The sequence below is a fragment of the Ammospiza nelsoni genome, chromosome 12, assembly GCF_027579445.1.
Source record: "Ammospiza nelsoni isolate bAmmNel1 chromosome 12, bAmmNel1.pri, whole genome shotgun sequence".
Taxonomy (NCBI): Eukaryota; Metazoa; Chordata; class Aves; order Passeriformes; family Passerellidae; genus Ammospiza; species Ammospiza nelsoni.
Genome location: NC_080644.1, coordinates 8,423,421 through 8,450,162, shown reverse-complemented (window position 1 = coordinate 8,450,162; position 26,742 = coordinate 8,423,421). Strand labels below are relative to the sequence as shown.

The 26,742-nt window shown below is 37.2% G+C and overlaps 1 protein-coding gene across 2 annotated transcripts in view; it reads right to left on the bottom strand.

The window, feature by feature from the left end:
* ZMYND8 (zinc finger MYND-type containing 8) overlaps positions 1-26,742 on the bottom strand; it is a 48,703-nt gene that overhangs the window by 13,876 nt on the left and 8,085 nt on the right. The window contains exons 2-12 of one of the 2 annotated variants that reach the window (XM_059481047.1): positions 24,842-24,912; positions 14,023-14,171; positions 9,372-9,590; positions 8,403-8,516; positions 7,529-7,621; positions 6,196-6,283; positions 5,682-5,737; positions 5,114-5,191; positions 3,976-4,091; positions 2,471-2,952; positions 1,942-2,082 (exon numbers count right to left, since the gene is read on the bottom strand). In XM_059481047.1, the coding sequence (XP_059337030.1) occupies positions 1,942-2,082; positions 2,471-2,952; positions 3,976-4,091; positions 5,114-5,191; positions 5,682-5,737; positions 6,196-6,283; positions 7,529-7,621; positions 8,403-8,516; positions 9,372-9,590; positions 14,023-14,171; positions 24,842-24,912 (1,607 nt within the window). The remainder of the gene's footprint in view (positions 1-1,941; positions 2,083-2,470; positions 2,953-3,975; positions 4,092-5,113; positions 5,192-5,681; positions 5,738-6,195; positions 6,284-7,528; positions 7,622-8,402; positions 8,517-9,371; positions 9,591-14,022; positions 14,172-24,841; positions 24,913-26,742) is intronic. The other variant, XM_059481048.1, reaches the window with a different exon arrangement.

Sequence of the window (26,742 nt, the reverse complement as noted above, 5' to 3'; positions counted from 1 at the left end):
TAGATAACAGAGAATAAACAACCTTGAAAACCACAGCTGAAGAATCCTGACTCCTTCTTCAATCTCAGGGCTAGGAAAAAGAGACTTTCTAACACCTCAAGGTCATCTCGACCACAGAAACCCTGAGAAAACACATTTCACCAAAGAGCAATGCAGACAATCTCCAACATACTGCAATTTTTTTCTAATTGCGGGGTAAATAGTAACTCTAAAATGACTTTACTACAAAAAATGGATTCTTCCCCTCTTCACACACAAAACACATGTATCAATTATGGGGTCATTTTCTCCACCAATGTGAATTTATCAAGAAATCCCCATCCAGGTTTGTAAAGCTGTCTGACAGCACTTCTACTAAACTACTGCTGTTATTTACTACTACCTTCACAGAGAAAATTAAATAGAAATAAAATCTTTAGAATATTATAAGACACATAAAATCTTTATAGTCATCATTTAAAATACAAAACTTAGATCATGAGAATATATAAAAAAGTATATTATTTCACTGGATAAATAAGTAAATTCAAGTTAGAATAACACATTTTTCAGTATATGTCAATTAGCAAGTGTGCCAGTAGCAACAGATGGTTCATTTCTGTTATTTTTCCTTCCTTTTTGCTCAACTACAGACCACAGAATCCTCCTAGCACTCTTCTGAAGATACAAAGTGTCTTTGTTTTCTGGACTCTCACTTTTGTTTTTGTAGAGAAAAACTCTGTTCACATCACATATGACAATGAAGTACTATGAGTTATATTGGAAAAATTCTAATATCCACAGAAGAACACATGCCTTGCACAGCTGACACTATTAAATCAAGAAGGGTTGTTCACTCTCATCACCAAAAAGTATAATAAAGGAAATTCCCCTAAACCTGAAAAAAACCCAGATATTCTACTTGAGAGTGTACAAGCACTTCTTTTATGGTATTACTCATGGACCATAACATCAGATTTTCCAATCTAAGCTATTTATTCAAAGTGTTCCACCTGATGCCTCCCATCTGTGGCTCAAAAAACTGCAGCACTATGGTTTTTTTAATGTTTTTCCAAATGCATTGTCACCTCAGGTGAGGTGACAAACAGCTGCAGTGCAGCAGAATAAATTAATTCTACAATTATGTCCACGCATATGACCCACTGAAAAATAGACTTGTGAGCTTGTATCCAGAATCAGAATACCTGTAAGGCACTGAAGACATGAATTCATTATTTGAACTTAACCCTTCCTGAAGTACCTGGCTAACACCAGGAGGGCAAAATCCTGGGTCTCTGTGTAATATCACATGGAGGTAAAAACCAGAACTGAATCAGAACGCTCACAGGAACAAAGCATGACTGAGGAAACTGATTTACATGTTTGGTTTGCAGAGCTGTTTCACCAACTTAGTACTTACCTACTCCATCTTTCAAAATTCCACAATCCCAGAATTTACTTCTAGGGAGTTTCAAGACTTCAAGAATTCTGCTAATTCCTTTCATCCATCTATCTCCCTAGAGAGGGATGGTCAGTGAGGAGGTGATGTGAAGGCAGCAAGAGAGAAGCCCTAGTAAATCCTAAATCCTAAAGATCACGAGAAAACCTTGCCAGCAATTCACTTGAGAGAGACTGAGTGGTGAAGAGCAGCAATGTTCATGTAATTGCAACCTTTAGAAACTTACCTACTGTTTAGACACATTCATTTTTACAGTTCAGCTGAGAAAAAAATTATCCTTTAACTACTTCCTTTCATCAACAAGAAACAATAATGGAAACTTTCTTTTACAAGATAAAAAACCCAGTAAATCTGATAAAACAATAATTACATGTGTGCCTCATTTAAAGACCTTTGCCCATTTAAAGTCACATACAAGCACATTTGTTTATATTATGCTGCACTGACACCACCATAATTTTTTCAGCTGTAAGAATATTAGGTTTTCAAACATCAGAACTAACCAAGGTTAAGATTCAGAATGCTTCCTGGCGTGGAAGTTCTTTCTTGCTTAGCAGAAATTGGCGTTGATGCTTGAGGAGAGAAAGGTTTGGGGCTGCCTGACAAGCTCCCTGATTGACCTGTTCTTGTTGGTGCTGGAGAAGCTGAAAAAGTAGAAAATTAATAAAGATAGATTTAAAACCAGAACATCTACTCATGAAAATTATATTTTTTTTTTATTTATTTCCACTCTGCATTCACTTTAATAGTTACAACTATTTCTTCTATTTAAATTGAACGGGTTTAGTCCCTTTTCAAGATTATTCATCCCTCCTCAATGTGACAGAAAGAACAGTTCTTTCTTGTCTGTGATAGTGAAAGTTAAATGCATCTCTTTTTTTAAAATTTCTTCATAAACAGCCATAGTCATAGCATAGTCCATGATAGTCATAGACTATCTTTTAATGATAGTCATAACACAGCCTATCATTAAAAAGTACATGGAATAAAACTAGTCCATTTCCAAAGCTCTGTACCTCTTTTCTTTTTTACCTGTATTTTTCTCAATGAAGTCCATGGATTCTTCACTGGCACTAAAATGACTGGAAGTTGCTTTTTTCTCTGCATCCTGTTCAACATCAGAGCCAGTGTGAACTGAGGAGTTTGTACTCATTGGTGACCGTGGCATATCTGTCAGTGAAATCCTGCGACCTGTGCTACTGCCCAGCATGGACTTGCTCATCAGGATCTTGGGTGATGCTGTCATATCAAAATTTAGTTTGATTTTCTCTTGTTTGTCTGTCTTTGCAGTTCCAGCAGCTGGGTTTGCAGGGTCTAACAACATTTGGTATTGATTGTTGGGAGTATATGGTGTCCGGAAAGGTGCATAATTAAATACTCCAAATTTTCTACGAATGTTATCAACATAAACCTCCATTTCTTGCATTGCACTATTGAAGATGCTTTTAGTCTTTTTCACAGAAAAAGGAATTTCTTTAGACATGAGGTAGCAATTATTTATTGGAACCCAGGCCCTATATATAAAACAGAAAAATAAAAGATAATATAACTACATTTCATACTGTGAATTGACATTGCCAGCTTTTATGCAAATACTAATTTATTTTTGCCTATTCATAAAGATATTAGTAGCTAGACAATTTTAAAGAACCATAATTACATTCTTTTAATATTTCAGTGCTTAGTTTTGTAAGTAAGCAAGTTGCATGCCTTGGATTATCAGTGGCTTATTTTACTTTACCCAGTAGACTTAACACTGGCCAAATAACAAAATATTCCTAATTGGAACAGTCTATGTATCTGCAATACAGCCATTGCTAAACAGTCTATCTGTCATAGCACAAAAATGTAAAAAGTAGGTAAGGAAATGAATACTTCACAAGTACCTTCTTAGAAATATTTTATACCCCAGGCCAGGTTGGCCAAATTCCTCAGTGCCAGGAAAAGTTCCATCAGCAAGTACTGGAGAGATTTTATTTATCATGAAATGAAGCAGACCCTGAAATTGCCTCCCAAGACCCTAAACCAACAGGAACTTTGACTTAATTATTCCATGGCCTTGCATATTTGAGTTTTTTACACATTATTACAGATTTATATTTCTAATTCATGACAAATCAACCTCTATACATTATGGCTGTGTCCATCTAAGCAGAGGATTCACAATTACAGAGAACTCCCTTCAGAGCAAAACTGGCATTTTCAACACAGGTTATATTTCTGTATTTTTAAAGCTACAGGTGTGTACTTATTCCCATAATGTTTAGACAACATAAATGCCTTCATTGGTTCCTTCCACCTTTAAGAACTGCAGTTCTCCCCAGCACAACACCAGACACAGGAATTAAGCTGCACACTCATCAGATTATGGATTTATCTTACAATCATGTAAGGAACTAAAACTGTGTTTGCTACAGTATTACAGTTTTTGTTAGAGTCAAGTTTCTAAAGACAGGATCCAAAAACTTGCAAGCACACAAAATTTCAACATAAATTTCTTAACTACAGCCAAAGACATCCTTTTGCTCAACTCCCACCTGTCATGTTGGCCAAAGAAACGGGCATCAACTTGCCCATCTTTATCCCTCAGTGCTTTAGCAGGCCAGAATGGAAAGCCTTTGAGTTTAGCCCAGACCAAAGGGTGGGGATTGCTCTAGAGGAAGAGGCAAAATACACAGTAAGAAAATGTAAGCAGTACTAGCTTCAAATCTGCTAATAAACATGATTTTTTTTTAATTGTATGGATTACTTAGATTTAAGGCATTTGCCATATACAAAATTCCATTTTAATATAAACAAAATAAACCCTAAGAGGACAAAATGATAAAATTATATTAAAAACACTTGCTAAGCTTTACACATCCTTAACTAAACCACTAGTAATTGCACTTCTTTACTAATTTATTTTTTATTTTTCCCCTCCAAATATATAGCACAACGTAAGTTAGGCTATAGCCAATCTTTGAAATGCTGTAATTTTTACTAAGGCTTGTGTCTTGGCAGATCATAAGACACTAAAAAGTCCTTGACTTAGGGTAAGCACTACTTAGCAACAACCAAAACATCAGTGTGTCATCAACATTATTTTCATACTAAATAAAAATACAGCACTGTTCCAGCTGCTAAGAAGAAAAGGAACACTTATTCCAGCTGAAACCAGGACAGTCCAAGAAAGAACTTGATGGATTACACAGTTCTACTTGAGATTCTTAAGGTGTCTTCCCAAATTTTATTCAATATTAAACAGGAAACAGAAAACCTATCAATAGATCATGAAAGAAAAAGCAAGTCTCAACTGATGCACATCTGCAGAAAAACATGTTCACATTTCAGATATCCTCCAAGCACTGAGGGTACCACACATAAGCACTGCTGGCAAAAGGCAGTTACCTTATATTTGAGGACAAAGAACTTGTGAACTGGTTGCTGACAGTCTTTACAATTATTCCTGACTGGATCGGTCCTTTTGTGAAAACCTGCAATCTTACAGCTAAGTAATTTGAGACAGTCTGACTCCACAAGGATGATATGCCAGCACAAGCTGCTTGGTAAACAAACTACAGCAGCTTTCCTTGACTAAGGAACCACCACAGGTTTAAAACAAAGAGTGGATAACAGTCAAATGAGAACTGCTAATTTAATGTAGTAGCTAGACTACCATAATTCTCAACTTACACAAGGCTCACAAAACCAATTCTCGCGTTTTTGGCAAGCAGCTAAATAACATTCCGGACATACTTCAATTTCATTCATCTGGAAAGAAAAAGCTAAGTTATTGGAGAGATTAAACAGTATCCAAAGGATGGTCATTTGCATTTATTCAGAGGAAAATCATATTGTTACAGTAAGAGAACATCTATGCATCAGAAGATGTTGGTCTCTTTTTCCAGCTCCAAATATTTATTAACAGGATAGATGCCTTTGAGCAGAATCTATAAATCCACTTTCTCTTCTTCCCTCCCCACAAGGCTTAATTATAAATAGTGAATATCCTTGTGGAAGACATATAAGCAATTCTTTTGCCCAAATGCCATTCTGTAGGCTATAGAATATAGCTATATAGGCTATAGAATATAGCTATATAGAATATAGGCTATATGCATACCTCAATGTAAGGAAACCTACAAAAATTATAAATCTGTAATACACATCTTGGAAAATATGTATTAAGTCAGTCACCCACAAATACATGACATGGGACACTAAACACACAGAGCAATTAATTTAATTGGGGCACTCATACCTCATGCTCACAGATCTTGATGATGACTTTTGCTGTTTGTGTCAATTTGTGATTTCCTGAGGAAACAATAAAATGCTTTAAACCAAGAAAATTGTTACAGCAGAACTATGATAAAATCAATCCTTCCCATCACTGACACACTCTTTCAATGAGGGATTTGCTGTCTGATCTTCTCAATTGTCTCAATTAAGTGCTGTATGATGCAAAACATTAAAGTAATTCAAGGGTTGGAACTAGATGAGGCAGATTGGATCAGATCATTTAAGACCTAAACCATTGCATGATTCTACCTCATTAGAAATGTTTTCTCTAAGGTGGAATGAGTAAGTGACAGGACAGGTTGTATCTGGCCCTATAGTTTTATTTATTCCACTTACTAAAAAAAATTTTTGCTTTTAGGCACTATGGTTATTAACAGGAAGGCACTTTCAGTATAGAAGTCCACAAATTGCTCCATGATTTTAACTACGTCAAAGTTTCATATCTGAGGATGTAAGTACACATTAACACCTACCCCCATTGTAAATAATGCAGTTGTGCAAAATCCATTTGGCATCAGCCAAAAATGCTTCAGTGCAACCGTACATTTTCTTTTTAACATTCTGGAAACAAGAAATTAAAAATGTATCAGGAAACAGAAATCAGTAAAAAGTGACAGCTTCTTCCTGAGTGCTGTGTTCTATCAGTCATACAATAAATAAAACTGACCCCTGGAGGTGTTCAAGGCCAGGCTGGACAGAGCTCTGAGCAACCTGGTCCTGTGGAAGCTGTCCTTGTCCACAGCATGGGACTGGAAGGAGATGAGCTTAAAGATTCTTCCAACCCAAACCAGTCTGTGATTCCATTATATTTGTTTACTGCAGAATTATGATTCTAAATGCTTAAGAATCTCTCAAATTCAAGGTGCCTTTTGACTGCCCTGAAAACATATGAACTGTCAAAATTAAACCTAAATAGTGAATTATTTAGATCAACATCTCAAACATTTCCAAAAAAACATGTTTCCTAATGTTTCTGCAGAAAAGTCTTTGGTTTCTTCTACTGATGTATTATCACTCCACATCAAGACCCAGAAAAAATACTGGTCACAGTACATTATGTTTGATATTAGAGTCTACCTAGTCGGTAAAGCAATTTGATTAAATAAAATTAGTCCCATGGTTTTTTTACCATAAAGGCATCAGCCTCCTTTGTAAGGACACAGAGAATGAAAAGTTGTCTCTTCACCAGGTCTTGACAGAACAAAGCTCTGCAATGCTTCACTCTTCATTAAGCAATTGAGAATTTCTTCATTATATGTACTTTCAAATTACTATTGAACTGAGAATGAAAGTTCCATTATCCACCTCTTGACAGTTTGTTTTTTCTTCTACACCTCAGGTGCAGTGGAGATTACAGTATTTGTTGAATGATCAGTAAAATGAGTCAGGAATGACCCCTGGATATACATCAAATGGTCCCTAATTAATGAACCAGTGATCCATAATGATCAAATGAACCATAATACAACATAATGATCAAATTAAAATCCTGCTTTAAGAAGTCCCTTCTGGAGATCATTCATGGAATCAGATGAATTTAATAGAAGGAAATCAGCAGTGTAAGCTTGTCTTATTCACACTATTTTTTCCTGACCATTTGTTACTGGCTCAGACAAAGCAGAGAAGTTCAGTTAACATATGATTGGTTTTAAGCTGTAAATTAACTCATTTTCTTAATAACCAAGAAACCACCACATCCATCAAAATAATTTCAAACAACCTCTCTCCTCCTGCCATCAAACATTTTAAAAATGTTACAGATAGCAATCAAACTCAAGGACCTTCCTCAGCTAGCTTCATACAAACCTTCTCTAATGTACAAAGGTCCATTGGATGAAAGATATATTCTGCATAATCTGGGTGTTGATCCAGTGAAACTGGCTTTTGAAATGGCTCTGTCTGTTAGGGGGAAAAATAACCACACTGGTTACTAATACTGAACAGTTTCATCAATGACACAACACTCATTTTCTGTGCTATCAGACAAAATTCTTCAAAAGTAATTATAAAATGTTGTGAGGTAATAAATTAATAGTAGAACAACAGGAACTAAAGGGTCTCATTTAGCTGATTTTTCATATGCTGGACATGATGAATTGCAAAAATCACAAAAACTGAGGGATTTGTAAAAGGTACTGTTGTGATTCACAACAAACAATGGCACATGTTTTAGACACACTGAAGGAATTTCCTCAGCATTTTAAAAGTATGTGATACAACCAACTTCTGTGGTAAGAACACTTGCTAATAACACATAGAAGCTACATTTTCAACACATATAATCAATAATGCAAGTGTCAGTGCCTAGGGCTGTCTATATAAATATATTGGGAAGAGATCATGCCTCCACATTCCCCTTTTATGTCTGATACAGCATTGTCCACTTTCAGAGAGTGAGAAATCACCACCTTCCACTGGAAAACCACACTGTACTTTCATTACACCTACTGAAAATACATCCAGAGGTTACATCACAAAAGTACAGTTTAAATGCACTCCAGAACAGTCTGTACAACCTAAACTAATCTGTCTGTGCTAGACAGGTGGCACATAGAACAGAAGCTGCCACAAACAATCTGATAAACTAAACATTCATCATCCACTAAAGGAAGCAAACTCCACATTATGACAAACACATGATCCAAGTATTTAAAGAAGAAAACAACAAAAATGTCCTTACCCCTGGCTGTTTCATTTTCTGTAGTGCAAACTTCAGTAGATATGATAGCTGTTCGATGGTGAGCATTGTCATTGCTTTACTCTGTGTTTCTATGCATTCTGCAACTGTGATTTTCTAAAAGTTCAGATTAAAGAAACACTTTGTCAGCAAACATTTCTAGATAAACACTTCTCCACTGACACATTCTACCAATCAAATGAAATATAATAGCTATTCTATGAGAAACAAAACATTTCTGATAATGTAACAGAAGTACTTCAGATGCCTGTTTTACCTGGGTTTTGGCCTGTGTATGTTATCAAAAAAGAAGAAAAAAGGAAAAAGAGCAGAAAATTATCCAGCATCTTCAAGATCACACAAAATGAATATGTGAATACATAAAATTCCAAAATACAATATGGGTTCAGAGCAATGCGAGCAAGTGAGAAGGTCACCTGGGCTCTAATAAAATAAGTGATCAGAGGAAAACATGCCATAAACCAATTTGCTTTCATTACAGATATCTGGATGCCAAGTATTCTCTCCCCAGAAATCACTGGAGAAAAATGATTAAATTCTTCCACGGTAACAAAATACCCACTTGTTTATGTAGACCCTATAGTGCATTTTTTTCTGCACTGTTTAAAAGATGATCAGCCCATAAGAAGCACAAGTTAAACTAGTGAAAACTTCAGAATGATTTCAGAATTACTGGTGCCTGATGAAGAGATCACTCTTTGAAATGGTGCTTCTCTAGAGCTGGAGACACAAATCAAGTTGGAGACTCGTGGTAAGAAGGCAAACACAAGGCAGGTAACACACAGGGAAAAAGTGGTGAAGCACAGCCATGGATGCCTCCTCTTCTGCACAAATTTTTCTGGTACCTTGACCAAGAGGCAACAGGAATAAACCAGAAACATTTCAGAACACAGAAAAAGCTGCTTAAATCTCAAAACCAAGCAAGAAATCCACTCCTTATATCAAACTAACCTCACATTCTGGGCAAAACCAATCCCCCTCTGGTTCGGCTGTCAGTTTCAGACACTTAGCATGATAAACCCGAGGACAGAGTTCACAGCAGAGGACTTGGCCTTCCCGATGACAAACCCAGCAATAGAAATCATTCCGTCCATCCTGTGGTACAACATCAACAGGGTCTGTGGTGAGTGGCTGCTTCATATAGTAAAACGGACCATGTCTTAGTTCTGACTGAAATGTAGGCAAGAAAAACAGGTTTGGTTTCAAAACAAATTTGCATTTTTTCAAATCATAATAGTCATCATATATAAGCAAACAGCAATTTACAGAGTTTGATTAACATTTATGCAAGCACAGTATCTTAGTCATTGCACAAAATCATTCATAAAGAAGTTTACTGCTTATTCAGATGCTGAATGACAATTTGCACTCAAGACCAGAAATAAATTTTTTGTGGCAAGTGAAGGCATTGAGTGCAAGACATGCAATCCAACAAGAGCCAGCAAACACTTTCAGCTTCAAGAAAGAAGTATTGCTATAGAAGCTATTAGGCCCTCTAAACTCAGAATTTCACAGGGCCGTGCAAGCTAAATACTGAGATATTTAGTGGTGGCTAAACCTGGGAAAACTGAAGAGGTTAGTCCTGAAACAAGAAGTTGAACACCATGCAAATCTGTGCTAGTTTGCAGCAATTTGTAGCTTTGTACCATGAAGCAAGCCAATGCTGGTTTTGATTAATAAGGCAAACTGTAGAGAAGGATGACAAAGGAGCAAATTCACATCCTGAGCAGCCATCTCCACTACAGGAGAGATTTCATTCACCACCTAAATTGCATATCACAATTTGAGACTCACATCTGTACCAGTTTGCCTGCACTAGAAACCAGTACTAACTTTGTAATCTGCATGAACTGGTCTTTGCCTTGAGCCTGACAGCTCAAAGATGACACAGCTGATGCCAAAACACAAGAAGTGAAGAGCCTGGGATGGCTTAAATGGGTCCAGAGTGACCTAAAGCTTGTTATATCAGCTCTGAAGAACTGCCAGCAGGGAAAACTATTTATTTTCTTTTTATTTTTTAATAAAAAGAAAAAAAATATTTATTAATGACAAGGGAACTCAAATTATTAATGACAAGGGTACTCAAATTCTCTGTTTGGTATTCATTATAGAGGTGGTTTGCTGAGGAAGGAAGTAGCCTTGAGATTTTTAGACAGCTCATTTAATGTGATTTTTTTGTTTAATGTAAAACCACTTGCTTGTGACTTCACTTGTAATTATCCAAACACTTGTAGTCTGAAGAACTATTTTGTTTTATTCTCAGATCATTTTTCAAGTGTCCTACACCATTTACAAATCTGCAACTTCTGAGACTCTTGAGCTGACACACGCCCATGTAATTCACAGGACAGGGCAACAAAACGCGTTCTGTAACTTTGAGGCATCCTGAACAAAATCAGTCACATGGGACATAAATAATGTCCCCAGAAAGCACCAGCATGCCACTTTGAACCATGGTATTTCTAGATACCTAAAGTTACAAAGGAGGTGTAATTATCTGCAGGAGTAAGGGATCTTCAAGGTAGAAGCCACAACCCACCTGAAGATGTTGTATCTCAAAAAAACCCCCAGATTATCTAACATTATACAATATTTTAGGCAAAGAAAGGATGTTATCCATAAACACTGTGCCACCTAAAATTTCATGTGATTTTGTGCCAGTTTTGGTGGCTTTCAATTTCTATTCTACAGATGATAAAGCCCAGAGACACTTTGTTCCCACCACAGAAATGGGCGAAGTCTTACTTCTGTACTTTCTATACACACACATTTAATGACACAACATGACAAGAGTTTCAGAAGGATGGTTCTGTGAGATCTTGTGGAATAAGTGGGACAGAATAAGGATTTCAGTCTATTTCAAACTACAACAAGCATTTAAACAAAGAAACCAGAGTGAGGAAGGGAGAGTTGTAATTTCCAGTGCTGAAACATGTTTTGTTTGCAGCTCAGTGCACCACAGCTGTGAGACCATCTCAGTCTTGTACACATGGACAGGCAGCTGTGGGGCACTTCCTCCACTGCAGATAAAGGAAATTACCAGAGGAATTTAATATACATTCTGACTTTGAAGTGGATGTAAGTAGTATATCCACACTAACTTTGTAAGATTCAAAGTTCTGCTTTGAGAAAAAAGTTTCTGCTTTTCACAAACATAAAACCTGTGAAAGTTCCACAGAAATCATAACATCCAAACTGAAGAGAAGTCAATTTTTGCTGGCAAATGAGATGAATTTGGTTTCTGTTCAAAGATGCTTTTATCATTTAGACATCTATCATCTTATTTTGCCTAAGCCAAGTTTAAGAACCAAAACAAAAAAGGGTTTAGAGACTCAACAGAGACCCAAAGAACAAAACTAAAAGACTGAAAATGAATGATTCAACTGCATCAAGGGACCTTTTCACTTGTCCTAGTCAGAGTAATATGTTTTAAGAGTAAAATTTTAACAGTTATTAAAGTTCAAGTTCAACTAGGTGGTAGCTTGTTTTAAAGGCATTATTGAAGTTATTAAGACCTGTAGAATGACAAAGGAAACTGAAGAAAACAAACATCAGTACTGCAGTGCTGTTTTGGAGAGAAAAAGATCACTATTTATATTCAATTTAAATTACTATTGAAACTAGTAGTAAAACAAGCTGACAACTTTAATTACATTATAACTGTCCAATTAAATGTCAGAAGTTCCTGATTTTTCGCCTTAGTTACATTCTACAATTTCTTAATTCTTTGTTTGATTTTTAGAACTTTAAATACTTGATGGCAACATTCTGAAGATCTGTGACTGCACCCACAACATGTAATACAAAGTTTTGTGCAACTGTAACTTTATTAATGGTATCTTGAAATGTTCAAGCACTATAAAGCACTTTGTAATGTAGAATATTAAGTTAGAGGTTTCCAGGGAGGTTGTCATACCTCAAAACAGATTTATCAGTCAATCAGAACCACAGCTATCAGCTACATCATACTCAAACTCACCCTGAGAGCAAAACTAGAACCTGCATGCTCAGCTCACATCTGCTCAGCAGTAAAAGAATCTTTAAAAGCAGCTCCTGCTACCACAGAGAGCAGAGTTTGAACCTATTTAGACACAACAATCTTCAGGCATGCCCACTTCAAATCTGACATGCAAGACAACATTAAATGAAAAGCAGCTTGTAAAAGCTAAACAGAACTAAACAGATGATATTTTCTTGCTAACTTGAAATAAGCACAGCAAAACAAGCAAGTCTGATAGGTTTTCTTCATTAGATACACAACTTTATTCTATCCTGCACAGGTCTGAGATACCTGGAAAACAGAAAAGTATTTACCAAGGGGAATTTATCAAGTTCAACAACTGCAACTGTGTTTTCAAATATATTTTTAAATTCAGGAAGAAAAGGTGGAAATTAATACCCAAGGATTCAATTCCACTGTTTGCAAAATTATCTCTGCACTGCACAGTTATAAGCTCAGATGTCAGAGGGCAGTATCTGCCCAGAAAATGTCCAAGATGTAAAGGAATAAACCCAGGCTGCAGTGAAGCTCAGCAAATGCCAAACTGACCCCAGGGCACCTCCACATGATACAGTTACATCTCCTGATTATCCTGAAATAAAATATAATTTATACTGAGTTTTAAGGCCTGATTTATTAACAGCTTTTGTTCCAGGACAACTGCAGTGAGTAGGAAGTTCACTTTCTTTCTTCACCAATGCTATTGTACCAGGATAATGTGGATGCTCTTATGCCAGGTGAAAGTGCTTTGAACACTCAGAACTTAATCTTGTGTTTATATAACACTGGCAAAAAACCCCGCGACACAAAAAACGCATTTTGAAAAATACACAGAACATCAGGTGTGAAGTAATTTCAGTAAGGCTGAAGACTGCTTTCATGTAATCTACTCTAAGATGATACAGATGCTTTACAACATTTGCTATTCAATACAATTCATATAATTCTTTTCTTTCATGTGCATCATATAATGAATCAGAAATCGTTAAAGTCTTGTGGAGACAAGTTCTAAGAAGGACAACAAATGCTATCAATTCAGCATTCAGAAGACAGTAAAAATAAGGTTATGAGCATAAAGACTGAAAAGTCACTGTGACTCTGATTTAACTAGTTTGGTAGGAGTGTTCACCACCTGGAAACTCCAAGGTGGAGCTGACTAAAGGACAGTAGGAAAGGACTGCAAGCAGATGAGGAACTTCACTGACATTATGAGACCTTTCTTAATCTAGGTTATCACGCTACTGAACATTTCCTGTTAATAGTTTTAGTTAAAAAAACAGCTATTGTTGGTTTTGTTATTGTTATAATTATTCATAATAATTCTGTTCCAAATTGCATTTATTAGTTATATATCTTATTACCTTTATGAAATCACCAAGCAGTACACAGGTAGTCTTTTTTCAACAGATGTAAAACAATAATCAAAAAGTATTCAAATCAAAATTATAATACCAACTCCTACCCCCACTGCATTCAAAAATTAATATCCGTCCCTTAGGAGTACAAAAATGGAGTTTCCTTGAAGAAGACTGAGCTTCTGCTCAGCTATCTCTACATCCTCTATTTCATATTCTAGCACAATAAAACCATGGCTCCTCTTACCTGCTCTTTATTATTACTGTTCAATAGACCAGGCTTCTTTTTCTTTTTTATAGGACTTGTTGATGCATCTTGAGGTGAGTGGCCATTGGAGGAATGTGGAGGGCTGGGAAATTTCCTTTTTTGTGCTGCACGTTCAGCAGAGCCAGGATCTGTAACAGATACAAACAACATGGGTAAAGACTGCAAACTGATGAAAAATATTCCAAAAATGGTATGGTTTGTCATTCATACTCTTCAAAGGTTTTTATTTCATGTTTTTACAATAAAGGTATTTGGAACTTCATTCCTTCAGAACAAAATTTCAGTAATCCCTAAAGAATACAAAATGCTCAGCTCAATTAAAAAGAACTTACTGCTATTTTTCAAAAGAAACAAGTACACAAGCAGCTGCAAAGGACAGTCATAGAACAGTGATGATTCTGACAAAATACAAGTGAAATTTCATCAGAGTTGGGTCAACAAGTTTAATTTTTCCCTAAGCCTTTAATTCATGCAACAAAACAAAACTATACATAGAACCACAGGGATCAGAATTAAACAAGAGAAACAACTGAACCATCCCCCTAATATTTAATTGCACAGAAAAAATTAAAAACTGCAGTGGTTTTGGCTACTTTCTAAAAAATCTATGGAAAATATTGTGCTATATGATGACTTCTGATTGACCAAAAGCTTGGTTAACATGTGTCAAGATAATACTTAGGAAAACTATAAATAAACATGAAAAACACATAAAAATATAGGTGGAGGGACATATAACTAAAAGAGAGAAAACAAATGTATGAGTGTTTGCCCATCCTGTGTTTTACTACCCTAGAATAGCTACACCAGGCTAACAACATCTGGAATTTCAACAATTCTAGAAGTGTCTGCCACTAATTCTGTAGGCACAGCAGATATATTACTGTCAGCTCTCAGAGAAACTCTTCTGTTGACATAAGCCATAAAATGCTGGCAAAATGTAGTAAACTGGTTTAAATAAACAAACAAAAACCTGCCATGTTTTGAGCTTTGACACTAAAACCTGTGACTTTTTTCCCTTCCCACACACCCTTCCCTTTTACACATACTGGCAGCATTTAGCACCAGTTATCTGCTGACATGCCTTGGCTGAAATCAATCAATACAATGTGCCTGAGACCATTATTGTTACTTGCTGTGTTTGGATTCAAACAAATCTGCCTCCTGCTCCATTTAGCCTCAAAATTTAGATTGATTTGACAATACAAAGAGCTGCTATGTCACCTACACGTGTGAAAAATCCAATGTCTGTTTCCTCCCCTCCTTAAGCAATCAGGACAATAAAAATGCCAACACAGTACAAGTCTGCTGACAGCAAACTCAGAGGCTTTGTCAGTTTGGCTGATTATGCACAGAAGGTGGCAGAAGAACTCCTTGGGCTGGGAAATCTTCATATATCCCAAGAGAGATGTGTTAACCCAGCTATCCTGGAAGAAACTGCAGCATCAGTGTCAGCTAAACCAAAGCTCACAACTAAATCAAAATGATCAAACCTAAAACCAAACAAGCTCTGAATGCTATTTTTTTCATGACATTAGAATGGAGCTTTTTCAGTATGGGAGCTGTTTGCATTCAGTGACCCACAAAAAAACAGCATCATACCATGTCTTTTCTCATCTTCCCACCATCACAATAAAGTCTTTGTTACTTTATTATAATTTGCAAACAATATCCTCAAAGGGGTCTCTAAGCCCAAGGTTTTCACCAGCAAATAAACCCTGTAACTCCCTAAAGAGATTTGGGCATTTATTTCCAGACTATACCTATGCAGGCACACCTTAAACCAGGAGGGGAAATGGACAGTAGAGTTTTCTGCTCTTTGCCTTTATTTCTTACTTCCAGGCACAAAACTGCCACGAGTGGAGCACATCAGTTTCTTTTCAGCTTTTCAGCCTCAGATTGTGAGGTTTACAAAGAAGCTTTGACAGTGCACATTGAGTCTCATCTGTAAGTATAAAAATCATAAAGTTCCTACACCCTTCCTGTGATCCATTTCACTTTTAAATGTTGATTCTTTCCTAAACTAACTGATTCAGGGTCAGGAAAGCGTTAAACTGCTATTAGCTAAACCAGAACTGAATGACTATTCAGTCACAGCCAAATCCAAGCTACAATTCAGCAGAAAAGGTGCTGATTCAATAGTAATCTTATTAAATGGTCACACAAACATGTATGTTGGGTTAAGTAGTTTCAAAAACTACTTAAAGTGATGTAATTTTCCTCCTCGGTTCAAGAGGCCTGAGTATACTGGGGATTTTCAAATCAGCTAGTGGTGACTCATAGGCAACATACAAAAACTGACCTGAAATACACTTCCTTTTTTTTTTTTTCAGCTGGCAAGTTATTCAAATGCACAGAGGTTTTCTTGAGGCAGTGTAACTGAAAATTAAGGAATAGACAGAAAAACAGCAATGCACAGGCATATTTTTTCAGATTTAGTTGTGCTGGTGGAATAGGCCAGTGGCTTCAACTACCACAGTATGCTGCCAATTTACCAAACTGAGGGACCTGATGACATAAATACTCATTTAATTCAGTTCAAGTAATGAAAGAATGGTAGCATCTTCTTAAATTGTTTGAGCTATAGTTTTCAATTCTAATTATGATAAAAAATTGCATTTTGTGTGAATTTCTTTCAGCGGGAATACCCTATTTAGCACACTGCTGTTTCTCCCTCCCTGGCTCTCCTGGTTCGTGAGCAGAGTTCCTGTAGCTGAGTTGTGAGCCAGATCAAGAGACTGATCCCTGTTAAAACAACCTGTAAGGAAGAAAGTTAATCTTGAATTTTGAATCATTTCCCTAGTGTAGGGTTACTTGAAAAAAGTGAAACAAATCTGGGGGGAAAGAACAAAAGAGACCAAATTTAAGCTGGGCAATAATTTGGTGACTATATCAGTTGCTTAAAGGGTGGATTCAAGTTTCTGCTCTAAAAGGGAACAGCCAGAATTTCTGTGATCTCTTCTGTGATAAGTAAATATTTTTCAAGAAGTGTTTAATGTGCAAGAATGGTCTCACCTTAGGAAGGATCTCACCATGCCAGCTGGTCACCACTTGGCTTGTGATTGAGCAATCTCCCTGCTCCTACTGAACTCTCATCACACCCTGAGCATGTCAGCCTCATTCAAACCTCTCACTGATAAACCAATTGTTCTAAAAATATTAATTTTGCTAAGCAATCTTAGTCTGCTTATTTCTTGATTTTTTTGTGTGATTTTGCTTTCTTAGCACCACTTTAAATTAAAAATGTGCTTCCAGCTCAAGTGAAAAAATAGACACCTGAAATAACTTTTGAAATTCTCATTAAAAGTTCCCTGGTTTTACATCACTAGGTTAGTATTAATTGGTCTGTGATGTTGTCAGGGTTGACAATAAGCACCCCTGAGTGCTCTTACCAATCATTCAATGGGGAGCAAGGAGCTAACCTGAGCTTCACCCGAAGCTTAAATCTTTGTTTCTGTATGCCATCATGTGACTAAAGGATTAGTAACTACTGCTCCCAGGGGACAGACTAAAGCATACTTAAACCCTAAAGCAATTTCATTTCACACTTTATGACTGCTTTGTAAGTCCAGCGTTATGTGATGGTAATGCACTTTGTAAGCAGATAACTACAGTAATGACTTACTATAGTTTAGCTTTAAAAAAATTATAAAAACAAACAAAAGTGTATTATTTATGTCAGAGATCTTATCTTGCTGCAGCATATGGAACACAGACCACAACCAAATATTTTTATACTCTGTGTATGGCATAGTGCTGCACTGTAAACACTCCATAGCAGGGATCCCTGACAACTGAGAAGTCTCACTTTTCTCAATAGAAGCAGGTGCCAACTCAGAAAACCTGTAACAGTAGGATGTTGTTTTCTTTGCCTTTCCTGTGGTATTTAAATGTAACTCTTCTTGAAAACAAGCACCATCAAGATGCCTTACTGTAAGAGCACAGCACAAACTGCTCAGTACCACACACTGACAGTGACACCTCCTTATGCCCTTCTTTCTGTACTTCTTTTTTGTTATTTTTTCTATTTAAAAACTTAGGTTAAATGCAATCAAGGCAATTCCAGACTAAAACAATGGTGAAATCATGTCTACATACGTATTGTATGTAGGCACCCTTTATATTTGGATTATTTTCTCTCCCAATAAAATCTTAACGAGAGCTGAAACCCACACCTAAGTCAAGGCTTCACAGCACCCTTCCACAAATAAAATTTGTTTCCTTTTTTTTTCTCCAGCACTGTGGTTTGTTCACCCAGGAAGCAAGATGGCTTGGAAAACTGATATGGCCTAAATCAACAACAACCCTAAAATTTAATTTCAGTTAAATCAGCAGAGGAACAATTCCCAGAGTTGAAATTGCCAATATAAGGGAAAAGGATGGAAATGTGACAGTGAAGGAGGGATGCTGGTGTGGCAGGGCTGGCTTAGACCAGGATATATTGTCTTAGCCTCCCATCCTCAATGCAATGGATAGCAAGGCAAATGAGAAAAGCCTGAGTAAATCAGATTTCCAGTAGACCATGATTTTCAAATTCAACCTCACAAACAAGATAGGCCAACAAAACAAAAGCCTTCCCAGAAAGTGTAGAAATTGCAGGATAATATCTTTTACTGTGAGTGAAGAACTAACCTTTGAGATTGTGTGGATGAGAAGAAAAGTTTTGCTTTTCAGATTAAAGTGCAGACAATAAAAAAGAAAATCTTAACTATATCAAGTTTACTTTCATCAAGAGCATTACTTATTCAAATTCTGTACCTAATTTTCTTAAATTGTAGATATAAATCCTATAAAAATGAGCTTCTTACTGCTTGGAGAAAATACTTCTGGAAATTTTCAGAAAGTGAGACGAAGGAAACTAAGAAACACATTTGTTTAAATAGTGACAACAACAAAGAAAAGAAATTTAAAAAGCTTTTCAGTATGATTCGTGATAAAGATGGTAAGATTAGAGTCATTTTAGTTCTTCGGGAGTCAGAAACACAAATGTGGTTTTTTTTCAGTGAAAAGTATTATTTTAGCCTCACAGGAGACATCAGTAAACTGAGACTTAGTTACACCAATGAGTTTCCTGTGATCCAAGCAAGTTTTTGATATCTCAATGCAAGTGGGTCAAATATGCAAAATTCTAAATAACATTTCCAACCAGAAACACAACCATTCCACGTAAGACAATCAGCAGAAGCGTCACTTAAACTTTGATTCCCAATGCCATGCTATGCCTTTTATTATGGCACAAACAGTTCTGCCAACATTTGGTGATCCAAACCAAAGAATTAAATTCAGTAAAATGTAAAAACCAAAAAATTTATTAAAAACAGTTGCAGGAAGAATTAATTGAATGGATTTAAGAAACAGCTATAAGAAGTCAGTCTGAGAGAAGGTATAAGAAAAGAAAGGTGACTGAAGATTGTTTAAGGTGTCATTACCCTGCAGAAATGTGTACCTATACTTTTAGAAGGAACAAAAAAAAAAAAACACCTAGACTGTCACATCTCTTTTCTCCTTCTCAAAATCTCTGAATGCCCATACTTTAAATGGCATGGAGTGTAATCAATTAAGAAATCTGACAGAAAATGTAGCAAAACTAACTTGTCTCATTTGATATAACAGGTTTCAGTTAATAATTTAGACAAATTCCAGAACTGTGAAGCACTCCAGTTAAATTTATTATCCTAAATGGTTGTTAAAACATTTCTGATTTTTCAAATCCATTACCTGTAATACCTTAGCAAATAAATAACCTTATATAAATAAATATAAATATCTTAAAAACTTAATAAAATCATTGATAAATCTGTTAGAACTTACACTCAGCTTTGAGGAATTTCAATTTTCTGCCAGAGTTTTGAAACATGATGCAGTTGCAACCAACCACTAAAGCCCTGTTTACATTCCAGAAACTTCAACTGATATAATTAACCCAGTCCAGTTACTTAATGCAATAAATAACAGAGGTCAGCCGTGGTTGTGTAAATTCTGATGAACTCCTGCCACATTACAGTTTTACACAAGTACAAAAAGACACTGTTAGTTGTTTCTTCACTTTGGGAGATAAAGAAAAAGAAACACTTCCCAACAACTTGCAAGGTAAGACTGAAAGGCAAGGATAAGCTGGAGCCTGGCTGTGGGGGGCTTGCTGTCCCAAGGTGGGACTGCTGACAGCAAGGGCTCTGCACCAGAGACAAAAGCCCAGGGCTGCACTTCTGCTCCCTGCAGGAGTCTCAGCTTCACACTGGAGTAAGAATCTCATCTCTGTGTGATTAAATACTTGGTCTCACTACAAAGAAAGCTGATAGAGATGTACTATTATGAAACTGTAACAAAATGTATCATGCATTCTCAGAATTCCATTTAATTAGTCATTTTTGTATTTAGATTCACTGTATATGAATATTTTACCACCGAGAGGAGCTCCTAAGATCAAAGCCTTTAACACAAACCTGAAAAAAACCCCAAATCTGTAAATGTCAGAATTCTCCCCATTAAGCAGTAAGGCCTCAGTATATGATTTTATGCCATGCTAAGACCATCTAATGACCAGCTGTCCCTGCTGGGGCAAGGCTGCTCCCAGCAATGTCCAATATCTGCTCAACTCCCCAGTAATCTGGTTCAAGTAGAAAACAACCTGTCCACCCAAGTCCTAAGAGCCAGCAGAGGTGCAAAGGCAATGTAAGAGATGTATGACTGATGATGGCAAGAAGAGAGTTAAAGAGCTCCTCTTGACTGGGCACTAAACAGGCAATGGCTCCAGTATCAGCTGAAATACATCAAAATCTACATGGAAATCCATCTGCCACCACAGCTTGCTACTGTTAGCAGCTAAGTTAAACTAGCAGAGAGGATTAAAAAAAAATTCTTCCATGTAAACAGGAAGAACACATCCAGTGGAGAGTTCATTCTGTCCAAAGAGAACAAGTACAAGCAAAGACAGAATTTGCACTGAAACCACAACCTGGAAATGCTTAGACATTTATCCAGAGACCTTGCAAGCCCCATCTTGAAATATTTAATAAACGAGGTTAAAAAGTAGTCCATAAGGCTGGAGCAGAAATATAATAACATGTTTCTGCCGGACAAGTTAATATATGATATACAAAGGACAAAATGTAATCACGTAATCCATAGTCTCTCTCCTTCACTAAAGAGCAATCCTCTGTTCACTTTGTTTTTTGGTTTTGGATTCCTTGGATTTTGGACTCTTGTTTTTGGATTCTCTTTATGCCGTCATTTCCCACTTTTAGTTCTCAAATGCCTTATCCTTACTTGTTCTCATCAAGAGAGCAGTGTATTTTAAAACCTTGTCTTTAACAAGGCTGCACATGCACAGCTCATAAGCAGGTCTAAATTATAACTGCTAGAGTTACTCTGCTCTCTTTCCCACCTGACTAGCTATCTGTCCCCACAACTTTTTGGAGACAGTCACTTGTGCGTAACAGGAGGGTTAATCAGTTCATGATTTAGGCAAAATCTGGTACTGCAAAAAATGATCAATTTTCTACTGGATCAGCTGCTTGACACAGCGGAGTGTGCAACAGCAGAAGCATGACAGCCAGCAAAGGAGAAGGGTAGAGAAATGCAGCTGAACATGTAGGACTCCATAGCCTTGACCAGCTACAGACTCACTTTAGCCATCAGAATGTAAAGTAAGAAGGGGCAGTGATGGCTTTCAGCTCTGCTTTCATTCCAGCCTGGCCCTGTCTAAATGCTTGCTAACAAAGCTCCACACTTCCTGCACCCAACTGGTGTATTCCTGCCTTCCCTCTTACACCACTGCTGGCAGTCCACCAAGCTGTTTCAGCACACTGAGCTAGTAGAAAACTGTTCATGTTTTATGGTTCAGTTAGTTTCCTGCCAGCTTAGGTATGGAAGGAAGTGGATAAAACTGCTGCACTGAGCAGTTTGACCAGCTCAGGCAGCTCTGAAACCACCATGTTACCCAGACCAACTCAAAGGCTGTGTTTAGACCCATGTTACAGATTAAACAATGCATGGTTTAGTTTAGCTTCAACTGAATTATAGCAATTAAACTGCTTATACCAAAACAAGAATGTTCATGAGGAGGTCTGCATCAGGCTAATTGGTATTACAGCAATTAAATTTATTTCCCTACAACTTTCTTTAGACACAGCCTCAGATGAGCTGTACAAACCATAGCTGGGCAAGCAGGTTACAGACTTGCACACCTGCTGCTCAAGGTCAAGGCTGAAGTTGTACAGTGCCATGGATTGATCTCCTGCACAGGCTTCTCACACATCAAAAAAACCCAAACAAAGCACAAAGAGCTGTGTGCTCCCCACCAGATTTGCCTAGATAGGGTCAACTTCCTCATCTATATCATTTCCAAAACACACAAAGCAAAACTTTGCACAAGATAATTGCTGCAAGTGGAGACATTGCTGCCACCATCCCACCAGTTGAGAACTGCTGCACTTTTTCTGCCTTGCACAGAGCAGTGTGACAGTTTTGAAATTCTGGTTTGTGACTTTTCTGTTGCAGAAATACTGCACTGCACTATCAGAGAAGCCTGTTTCAGACCCAGTAACAGGAGTCCAGAAAGATGCATTACCCCAGGCCTGCAATGTGGCCAGCTCTTGGAGATGATATTTATGATTCTTTTATTTTCTGTGAGAAGCTATATTTTCAACTATTATAAAGTTATATCACTAATTTACAGATTAGGTTGGGTATACAACAAAGAGAAATGGTTTTGCAGTTAAGTCTAAAGAGTTCTTTATATCCCACATTCTTCACTGGAAAAAATATAAGCCTGTAAGGGCTTGGGGTGGGTGGTTGTTATTCCTGTCCTTGGAGTGGTGCTGGCAGGGGTTTTATCAACATACATGTTAAATTTAACAAACCAGCTAAAGCAAGTCAGTATCTAACTAAACAAATACCAATTCCCTTATTATTAAAGTGATTCAACACTTGCTAAGTTTTATCTCTACTATGGTGATACAGAAATGCCATTTACATCACTCCCACTGCTATTTAAAGCACTAGGAGAACATCTATGCATGGACCAGTGGCTTCCACACATGACAGCTTGGGTCAACCTAAACCAGCACTGTGGTGAGACTGGCTTTGGCACCAGCTGGTTCAGGGAGTTGCAACAACAGTAACCAGCATGAAAACTTGAGTCTCTTTCTGCCAGGTTAAATCCCTCTGAACGGGCCATTTCTAGTTGTTAAGAGCCCACAGTGCAAGGGAAGCTGCAAGATGATGTGTGTGAGAAGGCTGGGACATGACAGACTGAGCTCTTCAATAACCAGGATATTAAATCAGCCCACTGTCCTAAAAAGCTTCATCTTAACCCTACCAAACAAAAAGCAAAAAGTTTTCTGTGAGGTAATTCACTGAAACAACATATTCTGAGGTCAGGGCAGCACTACAACTACCACAAGGAAATGGAAACTTTTTGTATGGCCCATACACCTGTTTGTGGTTGATTAAAGCACCAGAACCAAAATGTAAATATCTACATAACTAGATATCAGATTTTTAAGTGTCTTTTAGACATTAATTACATCAGAGTGACATAAATAATGGTTTAGCTCAGTTAAGGCATGCAGAACTCTTATTAGTAATAGAAAGTGGGCCAGTGCTTCTAAGGAGAAATAAAGATGAGATTTCATGGGCAGCTAAATGTATTTAACAACCCCCATTGCCTGTTATACCAAGTTCTTATGCTATCAGACTCTTTCACAAACAAACTGGTCACTACAACAGCAGAAAAATGTTTCAGCTTTTAAGCTGGTTAGAAAGTTCAAGTGGCTGGGATGTGACAAGCACCACAAAGGAAGTAAGTGGTGGAGTGCAGAGCTGGGAGCTCACCCCAGCCAGCAGCAATCATTAAAGTAACAAAAACATTTACTTTCTGCTGGCTTAGAAAACTGAAATACAAAGAGAAGTAAATATTGAAAGCAGCCCAGTGGTGGAGACTGACATACAAGATCAGAAGGAGAGAAGGGAGAAAAAGACAGGGAGAAGGGACAAAAGGAGCTACTGCATCTCTCTGAGGTGTCAGATCTCATGTACTACCTCATCTAACCACACCATGAGAACTGAAACAAGAAATTTACTGTTAGTACAAATAAGACCTGAATCCAATTTTATAACCATGTTATCCAGCCAAGCTTCCTCATTAAAAAACATGCAGATGATCTGTGCCATGCCTTCAAGACAATCCCACCTGCACTTTCAGAGTTAAGCAGACTTGTGAGCCCTGCTGTAGGAATGTGAAGAGTAACTGGGTATGCCAGAACTTTAAAAGGATGGTAGTAAATATTGCTGCTGTTTTAGAGAAATGGCTTTCAGGTAAATTCAGCTGTAAGTACAACAAGAGATGGATAGGAATGAATGTCCATGAAATACATACTGCTCATGGGACTAACTTCTGTGGAAACAGAAATGCTACTCTGATTCTTTATTCTTAGAAAAAAAAGAATTCATTACAGTAGGAAATAATACCTTAATAGTTTTGCTGCTACTACTACTTTCTCCTGTTTCCCCAATCTAGAAGTACTATTTTAAAGGAAGCCATGATAAGTGATACAAGTGGTCGCTGGTTTTTGATAATTTAACCTTAGTTATTCATAAACCTGAAATAACACTGAAATATTTGTGTGTGTAGAGGAAAAATTAAAACACTTCCTAACATACACTAGTCATTGTAAAAAATACAGTGAATCTTGAGGCTCCACTCAAGAGCAGCTTCATGGTAGATGATACAGCTTCACTATCCTGGTTTACAAATAACTGTGTTGTAGAACCTAATTGAAATATTCCTCTTACTCACCTTTGGATCGAGTGGAGATGTCCATCCCCTCCACCACCTCCTGCTCCGCCTTTATCTCCTCTTCAGCCAAGCTGCAGGATTCAGAAAGGTGAATTAGATCACTTTATGGACTGTATTAATCCCATGACTAACTTCTATCCTTCAAGTTCAATCCAACACTGTCAAACACAACTACATCAAAATTTCTGATGGAATGAAAGGTTTGCTTTTTGCCAGAAATGTATTTGATACATTAATCAAACCACAGCGAGAAACAATCCAGGTACACACATATATGCTGCAAGTTACCAAGCACAAAAATTCCATTTTTGTACCAAAGACAGTCCTGTAACATGTACTGAAGATTATGGCAATATATGTATGAACTGTGGGTGACAGACAAATAGGAATTCTGTTCCTTGCAGCTTCTAATCTCAGATAAACCATGGGACAGATGCCTGCCAACATTTAAATGCTCATCAGCATTTGTGAACAGATTAGCTGAAGTAACAGACATAGCAACACAGAACAGTTTGCAAAATTAGAAGGTAAAATGTAATTTTTAAAACAAATAAATAATTTAAAGGATTTTGGAACTAGACTGTATAATAGAAAACTGAATATTTATAATTTATTGGCAATACAATTCCACTAATTGTAAAGAGTAAACAGTGTAGAGTTGTTACCATGCAATCTTACACAGTCACTTTTCATTTGCTCCAGGCAGGATTAAACTATTACAAAGTACATCTGACTTTCTGATATTCTACTCGTGATATTCTAAAGTGATGCCATTCAAGAAAACAACTCAATCAATTTGGCTTGTTAAGTCACTTTGGGGAAGGAAGATGGAAAGGAGAGGAAAACTGAACATAATGAACACATTACAGAGCCATTTTGGAGAAGTGACTATGCTAGATGAAAGGTAAAAGAAAACACACAATGTTGAAGCAAAACCAAATTCAAAATGATGGACAAATGGGTTTCTGGAGCTTCAGGCAGTGTCCCCCAGAGCAAAGCAGCCATGAGGGATGTAGATCCTCTCCTGTACAGGGACAATTTACCCTTCAGTCTGTTAATGGAAGTTGTTGCTGATAACAGTTTGCACTGATATGGCAGATTATGAATTTCTGCTGTTATGGAGTGGGCTGAGGTTCAGCCACCCCAGCTCGAGGGACAGGGCCAAGAGGGCAGCTGGAGACCTTTGCCTCAGCCACTGTGTACAAATCTGCCTGAGACATCTCATCAGAGCTGGGAAACAACAGTGAGGACTCGGTTACATTTACACCAGAGAAACTCTTCAGCCTGGCAAACAGTTTATATCAGCAGGAGTTTTGTTACCGGTATAAGTTAAAAGAGATTCCTTAACAAAGTAAAACTTAACACCAGAAGGTGGTTTTAGTTTGCTATTTGACAAAACTACTTTTAATCAACTCTGAGCTACTAGGGAGTTTGGTTGCAATTCCTTTCACAGCTCTAAACAGTACAATTATGTCAGCAGAAATTTCATATACAAATTCACCAAGCTCAATGCATGGAAAACCCAAAGCTGAGAAGTACCCCAAATGCCAGAAATCATTATTCTTTGTCATAGGCTCTTTAAAGTCACAAACCACTGAAGGGAAGTTCTATTCTACCAGCATCTACCTCCCAGCTACCTTGATCATTTCAGCAGCAAGTCAAGGCACCCACGTGAGCAGAATTATGGTAAATGTGTAGCACAGTTGACTGTAACACAATGCTTCTCAGATTTATTTTGCATGGGCAGATTAAATGCACAACACAGCCAACCATACTACAATGCTCACACATTTACTATGCATGGGCAGATCAATTATTCTGCACATTTGTTACACCCTTTCCCAGGGGCCTCAGCAAAGAGGAGCTGGCAGTGGCCTGGAGACACCAAAACATTTCATGCA